Below are 18,753 nucleotides of genomic sequence, written 5' to 3' on the forward strand. Positions count from 1 at the left end.
TACACTATAGCTAGACGTAATGTAAAATAGTGACATCACAACGCTTCTAATTGTTTTACTAGGAATATAGTAAAATGATGGCATCATACTTCTTTTGATGGCTACACTAGACGTTAGGTGAAATAATGACATTACAACGCTTCTTATTGTTTCAATAAGGGTAAATAACGGCACCATCCGAAAATATGTAAAGTCGCAAAGACAGTGGTCATATGGTCAAGTTATGTTTCACGTTTTTCTCGTGAAAACTTTCGAAAAAAAACTAAAAACCCAAAAACATGAATATAAACCAAAGGAAATACATGCATGTATCATCTACATATATTGAAGTAAATTATTTTGTTTAAATAAAAATCAAATTTACTCTGCGATTAAATATGAAAATGACCTTAAACGTTTGACCTTTTAGACTGCCGTTGTACCAGGGAGCCACACCGGATTATGTTGCCCCACTTCTGGCCATGGCGGATATAGACAAAGACAGGTGTAACAATACAAGTCCAATTACAGGTAACATAATGACATATGTTAATTCACCTTAATTAATTTAGCCCAATTATACGAATTACTTAAAGACTATGGCAAAATTATTTGAATGAAAATGTTTTACGAAAAGTCAAAACGATGGATTTTTGGCAATTTCTATTCTATCGTCCCTAAAATGGTTAGATTGATAAAATGTTCAACTACTCGTTAATTATAACGTCATATAACATCCATTTATAGTTTTAATCTTAATGACCAACGATCTATTCCGTATAAGCAATGAAGGATTCACATATAGGGATAATAAGATACATTCAGGCCACATATCTGACTTTTGCGACTTCTAACTACAGTTTTTAACAACATCACGAACACAACAGAGATAACCTTCCCTCCAGGCACTGAAGAAATCATTCTGAATGCTGTTCAAGGGGTACGTTATTTAATTTACGCTCAATATCCTTTTAAAATTGACTTTTGATTATATTTTCTACAAATTTGAAAACATTTCGATCTTTTGGGTCTCTATTAGTAGCCAATATACAATTTGTAAGTGAAGGGTATCAATTATTTTGCTCAAAATACATTTTTCATGAAGATACTTTAAAGTCAGCTGCTGTTACGACTTTTAAATGCTATTTACCTCTACAATTACCATGAGCACAGGAAAATAGGATATTTTGAATATCATATACGTACAATATGCAACTGACCCTTAGACTCTTTTTATGCAAAATATTTTACTTATCACAGAGTGGCCGTTGTATATAATATTATGTACCAATTCGTAAAATGTAAAATACAATTTTCATTTTAGTTACAAGGCAGTCTATTGGCTGCTGGAGCCATACACTTCCTGATAGGAGCCACAGGATTGGTAGGAATATTGCTGAGATTCATTGGTCCCGTCACCATTGTACCTACCATCCTTCTGATTGGAATTTACATGGTGAAGTCTATTACGAAGTTTGCACAGTTCCACTGGGGAATCGCATTGATGTAAGAGAATATAATTCCAAAAAATATCATTTATTTTAAGCAATGTTATTGAATAAATCCAAGAATTGGCTAGCAAGGCAAATATTAGCCCTCTCCTAGCCAGAAAATATATGATCACATCAGTATGTTGGTCGAACAAAAGTGCCAATATATTATAAATAGCTATGCATTTAAATATACCACAGATGTTTATCTATGCGGATATTTAAATTTCGTGAAGGGACGTTGGTTGCAGTTATTCTTAAAGCGGTAATATAATGATTATCATGACGATATATTATGATGACAATTTCTTAAAAAAATATTCTTTGTTATGGGAATTCATTATTACAGCCCTGTAACGTAAGGGGAAACTTGCATTCAAAAACTTTCTTTCTGTAATGTTTTCCAATAGGAAACTTGAAGTTTATGGATTTTATGACACTGGGCCATGAACCATAGCAGCAGAAAAGATTTTTTTCAATACAATTTAAATATCTTTCAGGACGTGTGCAATTGCCATTATACTATCTCTGTATCTAGCCAATAGAGAAATGCCCATCCCTGTGTACACACGGAAACGAGGCTGTCACGTGATCCGCTACCCTCTACATCAAGTGTTCGCTGTAAGTAAAGTATATGGTTGTAGATATGTCAAATGTAACTAGCTAAGGATGAAATATCAGTACACTGAATTCAGAGGTGTAGCAATGAGAAAAGAATAAATTTTACAGTACCATCGAAGGGGAAGCTATAGTAAATGTGAATGTTGGTAAACAAATATAAATAGGTAGCGGCCAAATATACTCTTCCAATCACCAAATGAATAAAGCTGTGAAAATTATTCAAACGGACAGACAACTAATAATGATGTGTTATAAACATTAGTTACAACACTGACTTTACGTACTGTAAATTTTGAATGCCTTATGTATGCCTTATGGATGACTGACAGTAATTCAATAAAAACATATAACAAGTTAATAGATTTTTTTATTATCAAGTTAATAATGAATAAATGAAGTCATCTGACAAGGATATTAATTGGTGAATGATAGTGAGTGTACATATTAATTTATATCTGTAATCATAAAACTGATTGGAAAAAACAAAGATTATAAAAAAAGTGATAGTTAACACTTTTTCAGACCTCTTTATATAACGTGGTAGGGTATCCTTACGGACACCGAATGAAAAACGTTCATGTGTGTACATGTGCAGTATATACCGTGTACTTATTGGTGTATATCCATTGTCCAGTCATCGCATGGCGGCTGGCTTCCTTTTACACTTCCTTGGTTGATCATTGTAATTGTCGACGTCTTGTTACAAAATGGTGGCGCTTTACGTCTAGATATCAAACATGTGCAATTTTAGATATAAAAATTCATTGCACCATAAGCATTCATTAGTAAATGTTAAATAATCGTATGGACGTATAATTGCAATAGAGAGAGATTTCCTAGGATATGTGATTCATCAAAGTAAAGTTTTTAAATTCTGACAATTCCTTATATGAGGGTAGGCCTTGATGTTACTATGGGTGATTTGTTTGGACGCGGTGGGTAGTGGTGATTGATTTTATATGAGGGTAGGCCTGAGTTACTATGGGTGATTTTGTTTGGACGCGGTGGTAGTGGTGATTGTTGTTAGTTATGAGGGTAGGCCTGAGTTAACTATGGGTGATGTTGTTTGGACGCGATGGTAGTGGGGTGTTTGTTTATATGAGGGTAGTCCTGATGTTACTATTGGTGATTTGTTTGGACGGCGGTGGTAGTGGTGATTGTTTTATATGAGGGTAGGCCTACTACAGTGGGTGATTTGTTTGGACGAGGTGGTAGTGGTGATTGTTTATATGAGGGTAGGCCCCCCCTGAGGTACTATGGGTGATTTGTTTGGACGCGGATGGTAGTGGTGATTGTTTATATGAAGGGTAGGCATGAGTATTACTAGGGGTGATTTGTTTGGACAAACGGTGGTTGTGGTGAATGTTATATGAGGTTAGGCCTGAGTACTATGGGTGATTTGTTGTGTGGTAGTGGTGATGTATAAAATGGAGGGTAGGCCTGAGTTTACTATGGGTGATTTGTTTGGACGCGGTGTGTAGTGGGGTGATTGTTTATTATTGAGGGTAGGCCTGAGTTACTATGGGAGATTTGTTTGGGACGCGGTGGTAGTGGTGATTGTTTATATGAGGTAGGCGCCTGAGTTACTATGGGTGATTTGTTTTGACGCGGTGGTAGTGGTGATTGTTTTATATGAGGGGTAGGCCTGAGTTACTATGGGTGATTTGTTTGAACGACGCGGTGTAGTGGAGATTGGTTATATGCGGGAAGGCCCTGAGGTACACTATGGAGATTTGTTTTGGACGCGGTGGTAATGGTGATTGGGTTTTATATGAGAGGAGGCTCTGAGTTTTACCTACGGGAGTATTTGTTTGAGACGCGGTGGTAGTGGTGATTGTTTATATGAGGTTGAAGGCCTGAAGTTACTAAGGCCATGATTTGTTTTACGCGGTGGTAGTGTGTTGTTTGTTTGTGACGCGATGGTAAGTGTGTTTTGTTTATTTATATGTGGTAGCCTGAGTTACTATGGGTGAATTTGTTTTGGACGCGGTGGTAGTGGTGATTGTTTATATGAGGGGTATGCCTGAGTTACTGTGGGTGATTTGTTTGGGTGATTTGTTTGGAACACCCGGTGGCTTGTGGTGATTGATTATAATTAGGTTAGCCTTGCGTACTGTTGTGGAGATTTGTATGACGCTGTGGTATAAGATCGTTTTATATGAGGGGCCTGAGTTACTATGGGTGATTTGTTTGGACGCGTGGTAGTGGTGATTGTTTAGTAATGAGGGTAGGCCTGAGTTACTATGGGTGATTTGTTTGGACGCGGTGGTCAGTGGTGATTGTTTATATGAGAGGGGTATAGGCCTGAGTTACCTATGGGTTATTTGTTTGTAACGCGGTGTTAAGTTGTGAAGTTGTATATGATGTAGGCCAGAGTTTACTAAGGTAGATTTTGTTTGTGGACGCGGTGGTAGTGGTGATTGTTTATAATGAGGGTAGGCCTGAGTTACTATGGGTGATTTGTTTGGGACGCGGTGGTAAGTGGGTGATTGTTTATATGAGGGGTAGGCCCTGAGTTACTATGGGTGATTTGTTTGGACGCGGTGGTAGTGGTGATTGTTTATATGAAGGGCTAAGGCCCTGAGTATAACTATGGGTATTTGTTTTGGACGCGGGTGTAGTGGTGATTTGTTTATATGAGGGAAGGACCTGAGTTACTATGGGTGATTTTGTTTGGACGCGGTGGTAGTGGTGATTGTTTATATGATGGGGTAGGCCTGAGTTACTATGGGTGATTTGTTTGGACGCGGTGGGTAGTGGTGATTGTTTATATGAGGGTAGGCCTGAGTTACTATGTGGTGATTTGTTTTGGACAAGGCGATCTGTGGTAGTGAGGACCACGGTGATTGGTTTATTATGTAATAGGGTAGGCCTGAGTTACTATACCTGGGTGATTTGTTTGGACAAGGGTGGTTGTGGTGATTGTTTATATGAGGGTAGGCCTGAGCTTTACTATGGGTGATTTGTTTGGACGCGGTAAGTTTGTGGTGAATATGTTTATATGTGGGTAGGGCCTTGTTACTATGGGTGATTTGATTTGGACGCGGTGGTAGTGGTGATTGTTTTATGAGGGTATTTTTTTTTTGGCCTGAGAGTTACTATGGGTGATTTGTTTGGACGCGGTGGTAGTGGTGATTGTTTATATGAGGGTAGGCCTGAGTTACTATGGGTGATTTGTTTTGGACGCGGTGGTAGTGGTGATTGTTTTATATGAGGGTAGGCCTGAGTTACTATGGGTGATTTGTTTGGACGCGGTGGTGTTGTGTGATTGTTTAATTATGAGGGTAGGCCTGAGTTACTAATGGGTGATTTGTTTGGACGGTGATTTGTTAATTGGTACGCTGAGGGGTGGTAGTGGTGATTGTTTATATGAGGGTAGGCCTGAGTTACTATGGGTGATTTGTTTGGACGCGGTGGTAGTGGTGATTGTTTATATGTGGGTAGGCCTGAGTTACTATATGGGTGATTTGTTTGGACGCGGTGGTAGTGGTGATTGTTTATATGAGGGTAGGCCTGAGTTACTATGGGTGATTTGTTTGGACGCGGTGGTAGTGGTGATTGTTTATATGAGGGTAGGCCTGAGTTACTATGGGTGATTTGTTTGGGCGGTGGTAGTGGTGATTGTTTATATGATGGGTAGGCCTGAGTTACTATTGGGTGATTTGTTTGGACGCGGTGGTAGTGGTGATTGTTTATATGTGGGTAGGCCTGAGTTACTATGGGTGATTTGTTTGGACGCGGTGGTAGTGGTGATTGTTTATATGAGGGTAGGCCTGAGTTACTATGGGTGATTTGTTTGGACGCGGTGGTAGTGTGATTGTTTATATGAGGGTAGGCTGAGTTACTATGGGTGATTTGTTTGGACGCGGTGGTAGTGTGTGATTGTTTATATGGGTAGGCCTGAGTTACTATGGGTGATTTGTTTGGACGCGGTGGTAGTGGTGATTGTTTATATGTGGGTAGGCCTGAGTTACTATGGGTGATTTGTTTGGACGCGGTGGTAGTGGTGATTTGTTTATATGAGGGTAGGCCTGAGTTACTATGGGTGATTTGTTTGGACGCGGTGGTAGTGGTGATTGTTTATATGTGGGTAGGCCTGAGTTACTATGGGTGATTTGTTTGGACGCGGTGGTAGTGGTGATTGTTTATATGTGGGTAGGCCTGAGTTACTATGGGTGATTTGTTTGGACGCGGTGGTAGTGGTGATTGTTTATATGTGGGTAGGCCTGAGTTACTATGGGTGATTTGTTTGGACGCGGTGGTAGTGGTGATTGTTTATATGTGGGTAGGCCTGAGTTACTATGGGTGATTTGTTTGGACGCGGTGGTAGTGGTGATTGTTTATATGTGGGTAGGCCTGAGTTACTATGGGTGATTTGTTTGGACGCGGTGGTAGTGGTGATTGTTTATATGTGGGTAGGCCTGAGTTACTTGGGTATTTGTTTGGGGTGATTTGTTTGGACGACGGTGGTAGTGGTGATTGTTTATATGAGGGTAGGCCTGAGTTACTATGGGTGATTTGTTTGGACGCGGTGGTAGTGGTGATTGTTTATATGTGGGTAGGCCTGAGTTACTATGGGTGATTTGTTTGGACGCGGTGGTAGTGAAGATTGTTTATATGAGGGTAGGCCTGAGTTACTATAGGTGATTTGTTTGGACGCGGTGGTAGTGGTGATTGTTTATATGTGGGTAGGCCTGAGTTTACTATGGGTGATTTGTTTGGACGCGGTGGTAGTGGTGATTGTTTATATGACGGTATGCCTGAGTTACTATGGGTGATTTGTTTGGACGCGGTGGTAGTGGTGATTGTTTATATGAGGGTAGGCCTGAGTTACTATGGGTGATTTGTTTGGACAAGGTGGTTGTGGTGATTGTTTATATGAGGGTAGGCCTGAGTTACTATAGGTGATTTGTTTGGACGCGGTGGTAGTGGTGATTGTTGTTTATATGAGGGTAGGCCTGAGTTACTATGGGTGATTTGTTTGGACGCGGTGGTAGTGGTGATTGTTTATATGTGGGTAGGCCTGAGTTACTATGGGTGATTTGTTTGGACGCGGTGGTAGTGGTGATTGTTTATATGAGGGTAGGCCTGAGTTACTATGGGTGATTTGTTTGGACGCGGTGGTAGTGGTGATTGGTTATATGAGGGTAGGCCTGAGTTACTATAGGTGATTTGTTTGGACTCGGTGGTAGTGGTGATTGTTTATATGAGGGTAGGCCTGAGTTACTATGGGTGATTTGTTTGGACGCGGTGGTAGTGGTGATTGTTTATATGAGGGTAGGCCTGAGTTACTATGGGTGATTTGTTTGGACGCGGTGGTAGTGGTGATTGTTTATATGAGGGTAGGCCTGAGTTACTATGGGTGATTTGTTTGGACGCGGTGGTAGTGGGGATTGTTTATATGAGGGTAGGCCTGAGTTACTATGGGTGATTTGTTTGGACGCGGTCACGCCGCCGGTGGTTGTGGTGATTATTTTTAATGAGGATAAGCCTGGGTAAGTAGTTTGGACGCGGTGGTTGTTAATAAAATGTCCCGATAGGATATTGTCTAGGATGGTCCAACATGCATCCCCACACCCAAACCGAACCAATATTTTTCTGAACCCTTATGACCCACTGGTCACAAATCAAAACGTTAACATTGCATTAGCTTGGATGAACTTCCGGTTATAACGTCATGAAGATGCCGTCATCTCGAATTTCACTAAAAATTGAAAAATAGTCATAACATAGAGTTATTACCGCCAGGGCCTTTTTTCAAACGGTGATTTTTTACAAAAAAACTTCACTTCTTTACTTGCTAAAAATATGGGCATTTAATAAAAAATATACAACTGCCGCGATAATAAATAATCTTCATTTACGTAAAAAACTAAATATAAGGAATTCGCCGGGGTTACATAATTTATACGTGCTCCATTATCATTATACCCTCATAACCTCAACAAAATAAAAATCTTTTCCTTAAGTAATAGTGTAATTCTGTCGAATATAATTTGTCTGTTAATTTGACTCGTCATCACAACAAAGCAAGATTAATATGATATGTCACCCTCTTTGTTGTGAGACAGGAAAATCTCAACCTGAGGGCGAAATTCTTGATTTGTTTGACGACTTCAAGTTAAATATGCCGTAAATGGGCACAAAATTACAAAATATTTTTTTTTGGTAATCTATTGAAAACCATTAGGTTAGATGAATTTAAGCAGTGAAAACCATCCAAATGGAAAGACACACCTGAATGTTGCCTTGCCTTGTATAACAATTTATGCACTGTAAAATTGTTTTTTATGCCTTATTCATGTTTAGATTGACAGTTACATGCTAAAATCACTTTACAATTACTAAAAACACTGTAAATATGTAAAAACGTATTGCAAACCACAATCATGGGCTGTCCGTATGCTTTCATTTCACTACATTGTAGATGAAAATTTATATTTTAGCATTACTGCCAAAAATCATTTTCAGCTCTCATTTATACTTGTTAGATTAAAACATATACATTGTAAGTATTGTAATTCTCAAAATGTTGGTAATTTGTGGTGTTGAATAAAATATCAAAAGCTCTTTTTGATTCGAGAGTATGAAAATTACTGCACATATAACTTTTAGAATCTTATCTCGAGGGTTGTCTTACCTCAAAGAGGGTGAATGATTCTTTTTCTCTTACCCTATGTGAGTACGTGCAAAGATCTCAAGTAGCTTGTCTTTACCCTAGGATAAGATAGAAAAATCCCTTTACCTGTAAACTTGCAGATATCTATGTCTGGGGCAAGATAAAAAAATTTCTATATGTAATGGACCTACAGTTGTATATGTAGACTAGTTAAAAGGAAGTGAGAGTAAATCTGTTCGTATAATCGATCTTGATACACATCAAAGAGATAACTATCTACGACGATTTCTTTCATTATTGTACAAATTTTCAGAATAGTTTCTTATCCATCGAATATTTTGATCAAACGTTTCAGATAACGATTGGACAGTGACCATTTGACCTAGCATTCGTTTCTAACATTGCGAATACAAGCGACTATAATATCACATTTTATGTGGCGCTTAATGTAGAGCGTAACCTTTATCCATATAAATGAATATACCAAGGAATGTATAATTGTTCCACAAATTTGACCTTTGACCTTGCTTTCTAGATCAAGGCTGTGAAATTTATTTGAATTTTGTGCTTTTTGTCATATTTAATTTATGTCTGCTCTTGGGTTGATGAATGCGGAACTCAGTGGTGTGTTAATTTGTTGTCTTGATTGTACATTGTTCAATACAACATAGGCACGATCTCGTTACTTAGATACGTGACAAAACGCAATTCGAGTTAAATTTACAGTTTTATTTTAATTACTTTATTTCATTATTACATAGTGTAATCGTCTGTAAGTATTCTAAAATATCACTGTCAAAATTTTCGATTTGAAAAAAATATAATTACACAAAGCAACATTTTTATCTTCATTGCATTCACAACTTTTTTCAGTACCATAACGGCAACATGGATATAAATGCTGAAAGACAAATGTTAGCACTGTCATCTAACAGTTACGACAGTGATGGCGGAAAAGACGATGAATTCCCGGTGAGCAACGTGACGGGCGCTACTGATGTGACCATTGTGGTGGTAAAGGAGAGTAGGCTCATCTACAATATAAGTGACCCTGTTCCATTCCATCTTACTCTTCTATTTGCTTTACAGGTATTTACACACCTAATGCATGTATTATATTATATTTGAATAGGCAACGAATCTTCGGTGAATAGTCGGGCTATGGGAGGCTAAAGTCGGTAAAAATGGTGTTTTTTATATCCAGTATAAATTCATATGAAATAGAAATAATACAATTCCATTCAAAATCGTCCTGCATGCCAAGACATTTATTCATAGGCTGGGTATATCCGTGTTTCACACAGCCAAGCTTTCAAAGAGTTAGACGAATCTATTTTTAGAACTGTGCTAAATTTACACGAGCTTTTTCCAAATTTTAATGGTCTAAACTGGACAATGTGAACAGAAGTGGACTGCCGTTTTGATTGGGATTTATGGAAGGACAATAGATGCATTTAGACTGGTTTTCTTTTCCCGACTATTTAGGTTAATGGATAAATAATAAAATAAATAACTATATAAAAACTGAAATACTTTTTTAATTACACAGTGTATTTTGTATCATGGGAAGTTGTTTAATTTTTCGTGTTTTACTGACCACACAACATTATTAAATTTCATACAACAATCGTTGAATATGATAAGACGATAGCTTTTTGCTATTGTTCAATAATTCATGTCATTGACCAGACGAAAGTTGTAATAAAAAAAATAATATTAGGAATTATATTAAATAATATTATTTTTTTCGTTGTTTTTATACAACCTGGCTTTATGAATCGCCATTTATTCTTACCTGTATAAAAATATTTCCCGATAATGGCACGGAAATCCCACGTAATCATCACGTCACAATTAAGACAATGATGTTGGATATTGGTTTGGAAAAGTTTCTCTTGAAGATGGCAACGATAGAATCGTACATTGAAACGCGTGTTACATTGTGTTTCATCAAGTATATCTACTCTGAATTTTTTTTAAGCAATTTGTTTTTATTTCATGGGGTTATAAATGCAATTTTATTTGCAAACATTTGCTACGCGAATTCACGCAGTTTGCAAAGATTATGCATACACCTATAAATTTAAAAACATCAAAGCTTAAATAAATCTCGATACTCAAAAGATTAGTATTCTCTCTTGCTTCATTGCGTCAATGTATACAGTTTAAGTTATCGGTAGAAAACTTCTACATGATATTGGTATTAACCATTTTAGACAGAAATCGCAAGTGTGACAAGACATCTTGCAAAAAATGGAAGATTACTGAAATGAAGAAAACTGTTGATCCCATAACTTTAATTGCATGTTTCACAATAGGAAACTCACGAGATAAACTCCATAGCAATTGTAAACACCTACGGCGTCTCTCATTGGTCAATTCATACATCTCTTGATTCCGTTTGACTTTCACCTTCGGGCTACTTTTGTACAGTAGAAATATTGTTCTTTCACTGAACTGAACAGTAAACGGCATTATTCAAATATACAGAATATGATAACCTTTCTACGGAAAAGGACATTTGTAGGCAACTGTTATGCTTATATAGATATGATATAATGGTATAATTATAAGTGTGCAAAGATACTGCAAACATATTATTTTTCGAATACGGTGTCTTCTCCAGCAAGCTCTTCTGTCCCTATCGACTTCCCTGGCGGTTTCCTTGCTGGTTGCTCAGGTCGTGTGTGCCGAAGAGAACGAGGACTTCAAGGCCAAACTACTAAGTTCTACTCTGTTTATGAACGGCATCACAACTCTTCTGATGGTTACACTAGGAATAAGGTAAAATAACGGCATCACATCACTTCTGATGGTTACACTAGGAATAAGGTAAAGTAACGGCATCACAACACTTCTGATGGTAACACTAGGAATAAGGTAAAGTAATGGCATTACAACACTTCTGATGGTTACACTAGGAATAAGGTAAAAAGTAACCACATCACATCACTTCTGATGGTTACACTAGCAATAAGGTAAAGTAATGGCATCAGATCACTTCTGATGGTTACACTAGGAATAAGGTAAAGTAATGGCATTACAACACTTCTGATGGTTACACTAGGAATAAGGTAAAGTAATGGCTTTCAACACTTCTGATGGTTACACTAGGAATAAGGTAAAAAGTAACCACATCACAACACTTCTGATGGTTACACTAGGAATAAGGTAAAGTAATGGCATCACATCACTTCTGATGGTTACACTAGGAATAAGGTATAGTAATGGCATTACAACACTTCTGATGGTTACACTAGGAATAAGGTAAAAAGTAACCACATCACAACACTTCTGATGGTTACACTAGGAATAAGGTAAAATAATGGCATCACATCACTTCTGATGGTTACACTTGGAATAAGGTAAAGTAATGGCATTACAACATTTCTTATGGTTACACCAAGAATAAGGTAAAGTAACCACATCACATCACTTCTGATGGTTACACTAGGAATAAGGTAAAGTAACGGCATCACAACACTTCTGATGGTTACACTAGGAATAAGGTAAATTGATTGATTAAAGTCAAGGAACCACAACACATCGAATGATTACACTAAGAAAAGGGTAAATTTATGGTACCATTTTCAGATGGGTAAACAACTATGTCGTTTTTCAGCAGTTTGGAATGAGAAACAAATCCTTTAGTCTAAATCTGCATCATGAGGTAAACATTATTAGGTAACACATTGAAATGTTCGCTTACCACTACATACTGATTAAGTTGATTCAGAAGGACATAATATCATATACTATTTCCTGAATGATAATGGACTAATGGAGAAATACTGGTGTTTGCTCATTGAATTATCACCCAATTCCTACTACAAGAAATAATATATCTGACACTTTAATAAGTTGAATTTGTTGCTATAGACTGCCGTTGTACCAGGGAGCTGCTCCGGATTATGTTGCCCCACTTCTGGCCATGGCGGATATAGACAAAGGCAGATGTAACAATACAGGTCCAATTACAGGTAAAATATTCAATTTAGACCTATTAGTGCGACAGTTGTTAAAATCGATTATTGTTAGAGCTGTGGTTGATGACTTACACACACAAACAAAAGGTACCGATTAAGAATATAAAATATAAAACTATCAGCTGCAGTTTTCATTACATAACGCACTGCAGTTTTGCCATTAGATGTCGTGCCTGCAAGCCCCATTGCGTGATCGTTAAATAGGATCCTATATTGACTTTTATTACTACATGTACATAAATTTTATACTTGACACAAACGCTTGTTTGGGATTGACTTCAGCATTCGCCTCTGTGGGGAAGATTCTGGGTTTTGTTCTCAGGCCAAGATACACCATAAACACGCTTATAAGGATGGTGTTATCGGATCTACCTGTAATTAATGGCCATCATCAAGAGAGTATGGTTTGCTTGTTGTCAGTATAGTGCGATCAGTTGGGATGCACTGTTAGGTGTCTTTGATAGAATACTGCAGTGAGATACCCATATCACAATGAGGCACGGCAATAATATACACACTACACACATATACTGAGCAAGGGCGAAGCCAGGGGGTAAAAAAACATGGATGCAAATTGTATTCATTAATGAATCCCGCTACCCACTCGATCTTTAAGATTCAATAAAAAAGATTAGTTCTCATAGATTTTGTGTATAAATGTTATCAGTAATATTTCTAAAATAAGAACATAAAAAATGATGTGTTGCACGGGAGTCTATGATTGCCCACGCCTGCTGGGTTTAGATAAAATTAAACGACCCTATCAGCCACGGTAATACGACAATTTTAATCATATGCCCCTGAAGACACATTTAGGCTCTTCTAAACCAAAGACTAGACCAGGTATTATGTAATTTCAGAGTGAATGAGTTGGATAATCATTCAACCGTAACTGTATACATGGTGTAGTGTGCTTTCTCGTCGATGTGCTAGAAGCAGAAAACTGGTATAAGGTCTTTGTTAAGTGTTAATAACATGTACCCAATCCATTGTCATAAACTAAACTAAGAAACCGTGGAAATCGTTTTAGTGAAAATGTGAATAAATTAGGTGGTGTTTATTTCAGGCATTTTAACTCGCCTGTATCAGGTGTATTCACCTATCTGTGCGTTTCATCTCTCGACAATATCATTAACATTAATGCGCAGTGTTATTGCCAAATTTATGTTAATATATACTTTTAATGAAATTTTGTAAATGAAAGTTAGGGCATTAAACTTTCGATGATTAAAGGTTTCGAATGATTATACAGCTGATTCATATCAGGGCAACATATTTTTGCTCACCTTAATTTGAAATTTGCCATCGGTCGCAGTAATTAGCAAAAAAAATCTGTCCAATATCAAATTGCATCCATATCACTTTGCTGAGCCATTTTTAATTCCAAATTTTGTGTGGTGAAGAACTGATTATGAAGAATCTTCTATATCGTAGATCAAATCCGTCGTCTGTTCTGTTTGCGAACAATATAACGATAGGTCCATATCACCTTAAAATGAAAGGCAGTTAAATCTTCCTTTTAGATTAGACATCGGTTTTTAGGATAAGAGAAGGCTGAATACGGTTGTAACCGTCTTGATAAGAACTAGAGTACATTGAGTGCTGTGCCGGATAGAATGTTGAATATATTTCCCGCCTTTATTAATCGGATCGAAAATATATTATCAACAATGATAAGGAAAAAATTTAGAAATGAATTTTGTACTTTTGTTTGAAGGGGAATATCCACAATCTGTTGTTCTGAAATGAAATACAAACTGTAGATACTGGGACCGTATCCTTACGAATAGAAGCGTAGCAGACGAATTGGAGCGTACGGATAGTAAATCATTCTAATAATATATACAGCTGTAATGTGGGATACTATAACAACTGGCCAACGCATTTTCTATAAAAAAAAACAACAAAAAAAACCATTAAAGTTGTATGGTCTATCACTTTCGCTCTTTTTGTCATAGTGAAAACGGTTTAAGAGTGAAACATTTTTTTCTGCGTCTCTCTGAGGTTTAAATTTTCTTATTTTACCACATTTTATAAAGTTGCAGCACTGAAAGTATTTTTAATTATAAAAGTAAAAAAAAAAAAAAAAAAAAAAAAAAAATAGGCTCGAAAGAAGCCGAATCATTCCGAACTATTCCCAACATCGTCGCAACAATATCGAAGTAACACGAGAGTTGTGAAACCAAAAGAAAATGTCAACAATTTTTCTTAAACAAAACATGTGATCGACCTCAGCAGACTGGATCTACAAAGAAAATAATGCTCGCACATTACAATATTTGATACATACAATATTGAATTACGGCAAAGTGTGTATTAGATGTTTCAAATACTCGCTCTGTGGACATATACAAGCACTATTAGCCAGAAGGAAAACGTAAACAAACACATTTGCACTTACGCTAGTTACTTGGATCACCACGTGCAGGTCGTGTGGATGTCAGTCACGTGATTCGATTCGGAATTTTGACAAACCCGAAGGTACTGAACATGGCAGTGATTGAAGGCGCTTTATTCCAAAACAGGAATATATGATCCCTAGATTGGGGCTCTCTTATAGGCCGACATATGGTTTTTGGGAGCTAAATCATCAAGTTACATGTCCATGATCAAATACCAAATGTTTAAGCGACATATCGTTACAGTGAAATTAGCATGAAATATGACTTTAAACAATTTTATAATTTTATCTTTCAGTTTTTAACAACGTAACAAACATGACAGAAACGATTTTTCATGCAAGCTCAGAGGAAATCATAATGACCACTGTGCAAGGTGTAAGTACATCTTTAATCGAAAATTAAAGCGACAATAGAGTGAAAGTTCTTTAAATAACCAACAAAGAGTATTTACTTCATGTATATTTATCATATAATTAATTCGTGAATTTGTCTAATCTAAAACGAAAAAAAAAATCTGTAATTAAGTAAAATTCTTACTGCGGAAAATACATGAGTAATATGTTTTTATTTTTAATGATAAAATATTTTAGCAATTTATCGTTCGATAAAAAATGAAACTTTACTTACATTATTTTCTGTAGTTACAAGGTAGTCTATTGGCTGCTGGAATCATACACTTCCTGATAGGAGCCACAGGATTGGTCGGAATATTGCTGAGATTCATTGGTCCCATCACCATTGTACCTACCATCCTTCTTTTCGGAATTTTCATAGTGAAGTCAGTCACGAAATTTTCCCAGGTCCACTGGGGAATCGCATTTATGTAAGTACATTTTCTCATACGTATCTTTTAATTCATATTTATCAAATTTAGACAATTTTGGGTTTGTACGTAGCTGTTTTATTATATCAAGATTCCTTTGCTATGTATTAAGTCAAATGTACACTAAACAGTAATTATGATAATTATTGCAATTCAAATCAAAATGACTTCCCTTTTCTTTCTCTCGGTTTTAAATTTTAAATTTAAAAAAGACAAATACGTAGATAACTCACATTAAGTGGTATTAATAATCTTCGATTTCTTATTTATCATAAAACACAATGAAAAATATTTTGAAATAAAGATAGTAAATCCCATTCGCAGGCTAGGTACGGGAGTTTGTTAGACAAATGTGTCATGCTTGGCATGCTATGTGAGGTGAAACAAAGATACTTATTTTCATGTTTTTTAACAAACAAATCCAGGACCTGTGCGATCGCCCTCATACTGTCGCTATATCTCGCTAAGAGGGACATGCCTATACCCATGTACACAAGGAAGCGGCGATGTCACGTGATCCGCTATCCTCTCCACCAGGTTTTCTCTGTGAGTAGGGGCCATTGTATTGGAATGAATAATAAAGGTCAAGGTAACAGCACCTCGTATTATAAATTCAACAATTAAATGATTGTTAGATTGCATTTATTGGAGATGAAGGGCACTTTTCTACTTACCTGCCACAAAAATTGCTAATCACGTTAAAATCATTCTTAACAATTTCATTAACAAACTGGTGCATTCAACTACAATGCTAATTTTCCTGCGCGGACTAACTTGGTGTCAGTAAACAGGTTTCCCATTCATGTATAGAAATTATTACTAAACGTCTAGTCTGTATTTACAGTATTGACCCATAATATATATGATGATTATCATAAGAGTGATTGGAGTCTCTGTGACAAAATGTAAATATAACGTTATGAAAGCAACCATTAAGAACAAGACTTCAACGCTGTGCTTATATTTAACGCGTACATCATATGTTTACGTTACGAGCAAGACAAACATGTATGTGCTACTCTTTCACATCATTTAAGACATGATCAAAATGAGGACATATTGAGACATATCGACCAAGCTAGTATATAATACTATACTAAAATAAAATAAATATCAAACATAAGTACAACCATAATTTTGAAATAAGTTAATTATCAATGAAAAAAGGAAAGACATAGTAAAAACCTAGGCGTCATGCTATCAAAATGTACGTCATTATTCTTAGATAATTTCAAGGATACTTATAATTATCATACATTTTAACGTCAATTATTGAACAGAATACCATCCTAAGATTTATGGTAAGACACTGATAATTATGTTTGATTTATATTACCAGGTACTTATAGCTTTAGTGACAGGCTGGCTACTTTGTGGTATACTAACGGCTGCGGGAGCGTTCAGTACAGACAGAAACAGCCAAGACTATTACTCGAGAACAGACGCCAGAATTGACGTCATCAATCGGGCTAGCTGGTTCTACCTTCCCTATCCTGGTACGTACCCTTTGTTTTTTGTTGTTGGTTTTGATCTTTTACGTTTTTTGATTGATAGCTTAGTTTGGGGTCATTAAAATGTGTAGCAAATATTCGTGACTGAAGAAAGTTTTACTTTTCTGAGCTAATACACAAACATATGTAAGATTTTGACTTATATATTGGTCTTTACATGTTAAACGAATAACAACACACTATATGGATTTGAAACCAGCGAATGAAGTCACTGAAGGCCTGTGATTGGTCAGTTATTTTATTCTGAAATGCCTTCAGTTTGACAATGACAGTCTGGATAATGACGTCACCAATGGGGACAACCTACGTCATCGGAAGGGATATCGGGCACACAAAAACAATGGAAAAACGCCCGCTTCAAGATGAAAAGCGGCTGAAATTATCACATAAAAGCAATGCATCTTCTAAATCTATCGTGCGTCAAAGACAGTGTGTTGTTAGAGACTCTGTGAAACTATTAGAAATCGTCAAACTAGCTCAAATAATGCAAACACCTCGACACAATATTTTTCGACAGCAGGAATATCGGTCACATTTTTTCACAAACACGTTATAAGTTGTAAATAAACAAATTTTGCTGTCACAAAACTGTCCCGTTTACTAAAGTGTAATATATGAATGTTGAAAGAAAATATTTCAATCGTTATATCTGCTAGTGGACAAACATAGACGGTGCTTTATTAGAAATTATAAAAGGGATATTGGTCACACTTAGAACTTTAGGGGTAACGGTCACATCCAAAGTAACTAAAACTGAATATAACAGCATTGTACATGTAGTCGTTATTTAAGCAGCATGCGACTCCAGTGGATACGCCGCAAAAAATACCTTTATTGAATTTATCTGATCTTGAAAGACGACTTTTAACCCACTATCAGCAAATGGTTGGCGAGCTATTGAAATCGCCTTTCGTCCATTGCTCTTCATCCGTCCGTTTTTTGTTTTGACAGCGTGGCTATCGGTCACAATTTATTCACTGAAAATATGTCAAGTGTAAATTTCGTAACTTTATTGTTATTTACTGGTATAAATTACCTTATATTTCAAGTAGTAACTATAGTTCATTTTTATCCGCTTCAAAAGTGACGTACCTGTATAATTGGCGTTTTGTTGTTTTTGAAAAGAATGTCGTTCACATGGTAACGGTCAAATCCAAAGTTTTTGAAATGGTTTGTCGCTTCGTAAAGATTGCTGAAATATTGCAGCTTGGTTTTCCTTATCTAATCATTCAAGAGGAAATACCACCGAGATACATGAAACATCATTAACTATTATCGTAACTGTTTTTTTTTTGCTGAATACTTTGGTTATTCGTACACTG

The 18,753-nt window shown here is 36.6% G+C and overlaps 1 protein-coding gene across 1 annotated transcript in view; it reads left to right on the forward strand.

Annotated features, from left to right (window-relative positions):
* LOC138334490 (solute carrier family 23 member 1-like) overlaps positions 1-18,753 on the forward strand; it is a 29,350-nt gene that overhangs the window by 4,710 nt on the left and 5,887 nt on the right. Inside the window, exons 4-14 of the mRNA XM_069283148.1 lie at positions 410-510; positions 840-919; positions 1,304-1,485; positions 1,970-2,090; positions 9,583-9,798; positions 11,336-11,493; positions 12,589-12,689; positions 15,393-15,472; positions 15,739-15,920; positions 16,346-16,466; positions 17,260-17,416. Coding sequence (XP_069139249.1) covers positions 410-510; positions 840-919; positions 1,304-1,485; positions 1,970-2,090; positions 9,583-9,798; positions 11,336-11,493; positions 12,589-12,689; positions 15,393-15,472; positions 15,739-15,920; positions 16,346-16,466; positions 17,260-17,416 — 1,499 coding nt within the window. The remainder of the gene's footprint in view (positions 1-409; positions 511-839; positions 920-1,303; positions 1,486-1,969; positions 2,091-9,582; positions 9,799-11,335; positions 11,494-12,588; positions 12,690-15,392; positions 15,473-15,738; positions 15,921-16,345; positions 16,467-17,259; positions 17,417-18,753) is intronic.

Source organism: Argopecten irradians, chromosome 11 (genome assembly GCF_041381155.1).
Source record: "Argopecten irradians isolate NY chromosome 11, Ai_NY, whole genome shotgun sequence".
Classification (NCBI taxonomy): Eukaryota; Metazoa; Mollusca; class Bivalvia; order Pectinida; family Pectinidae; genus Argopecten; species Argopecten irradians.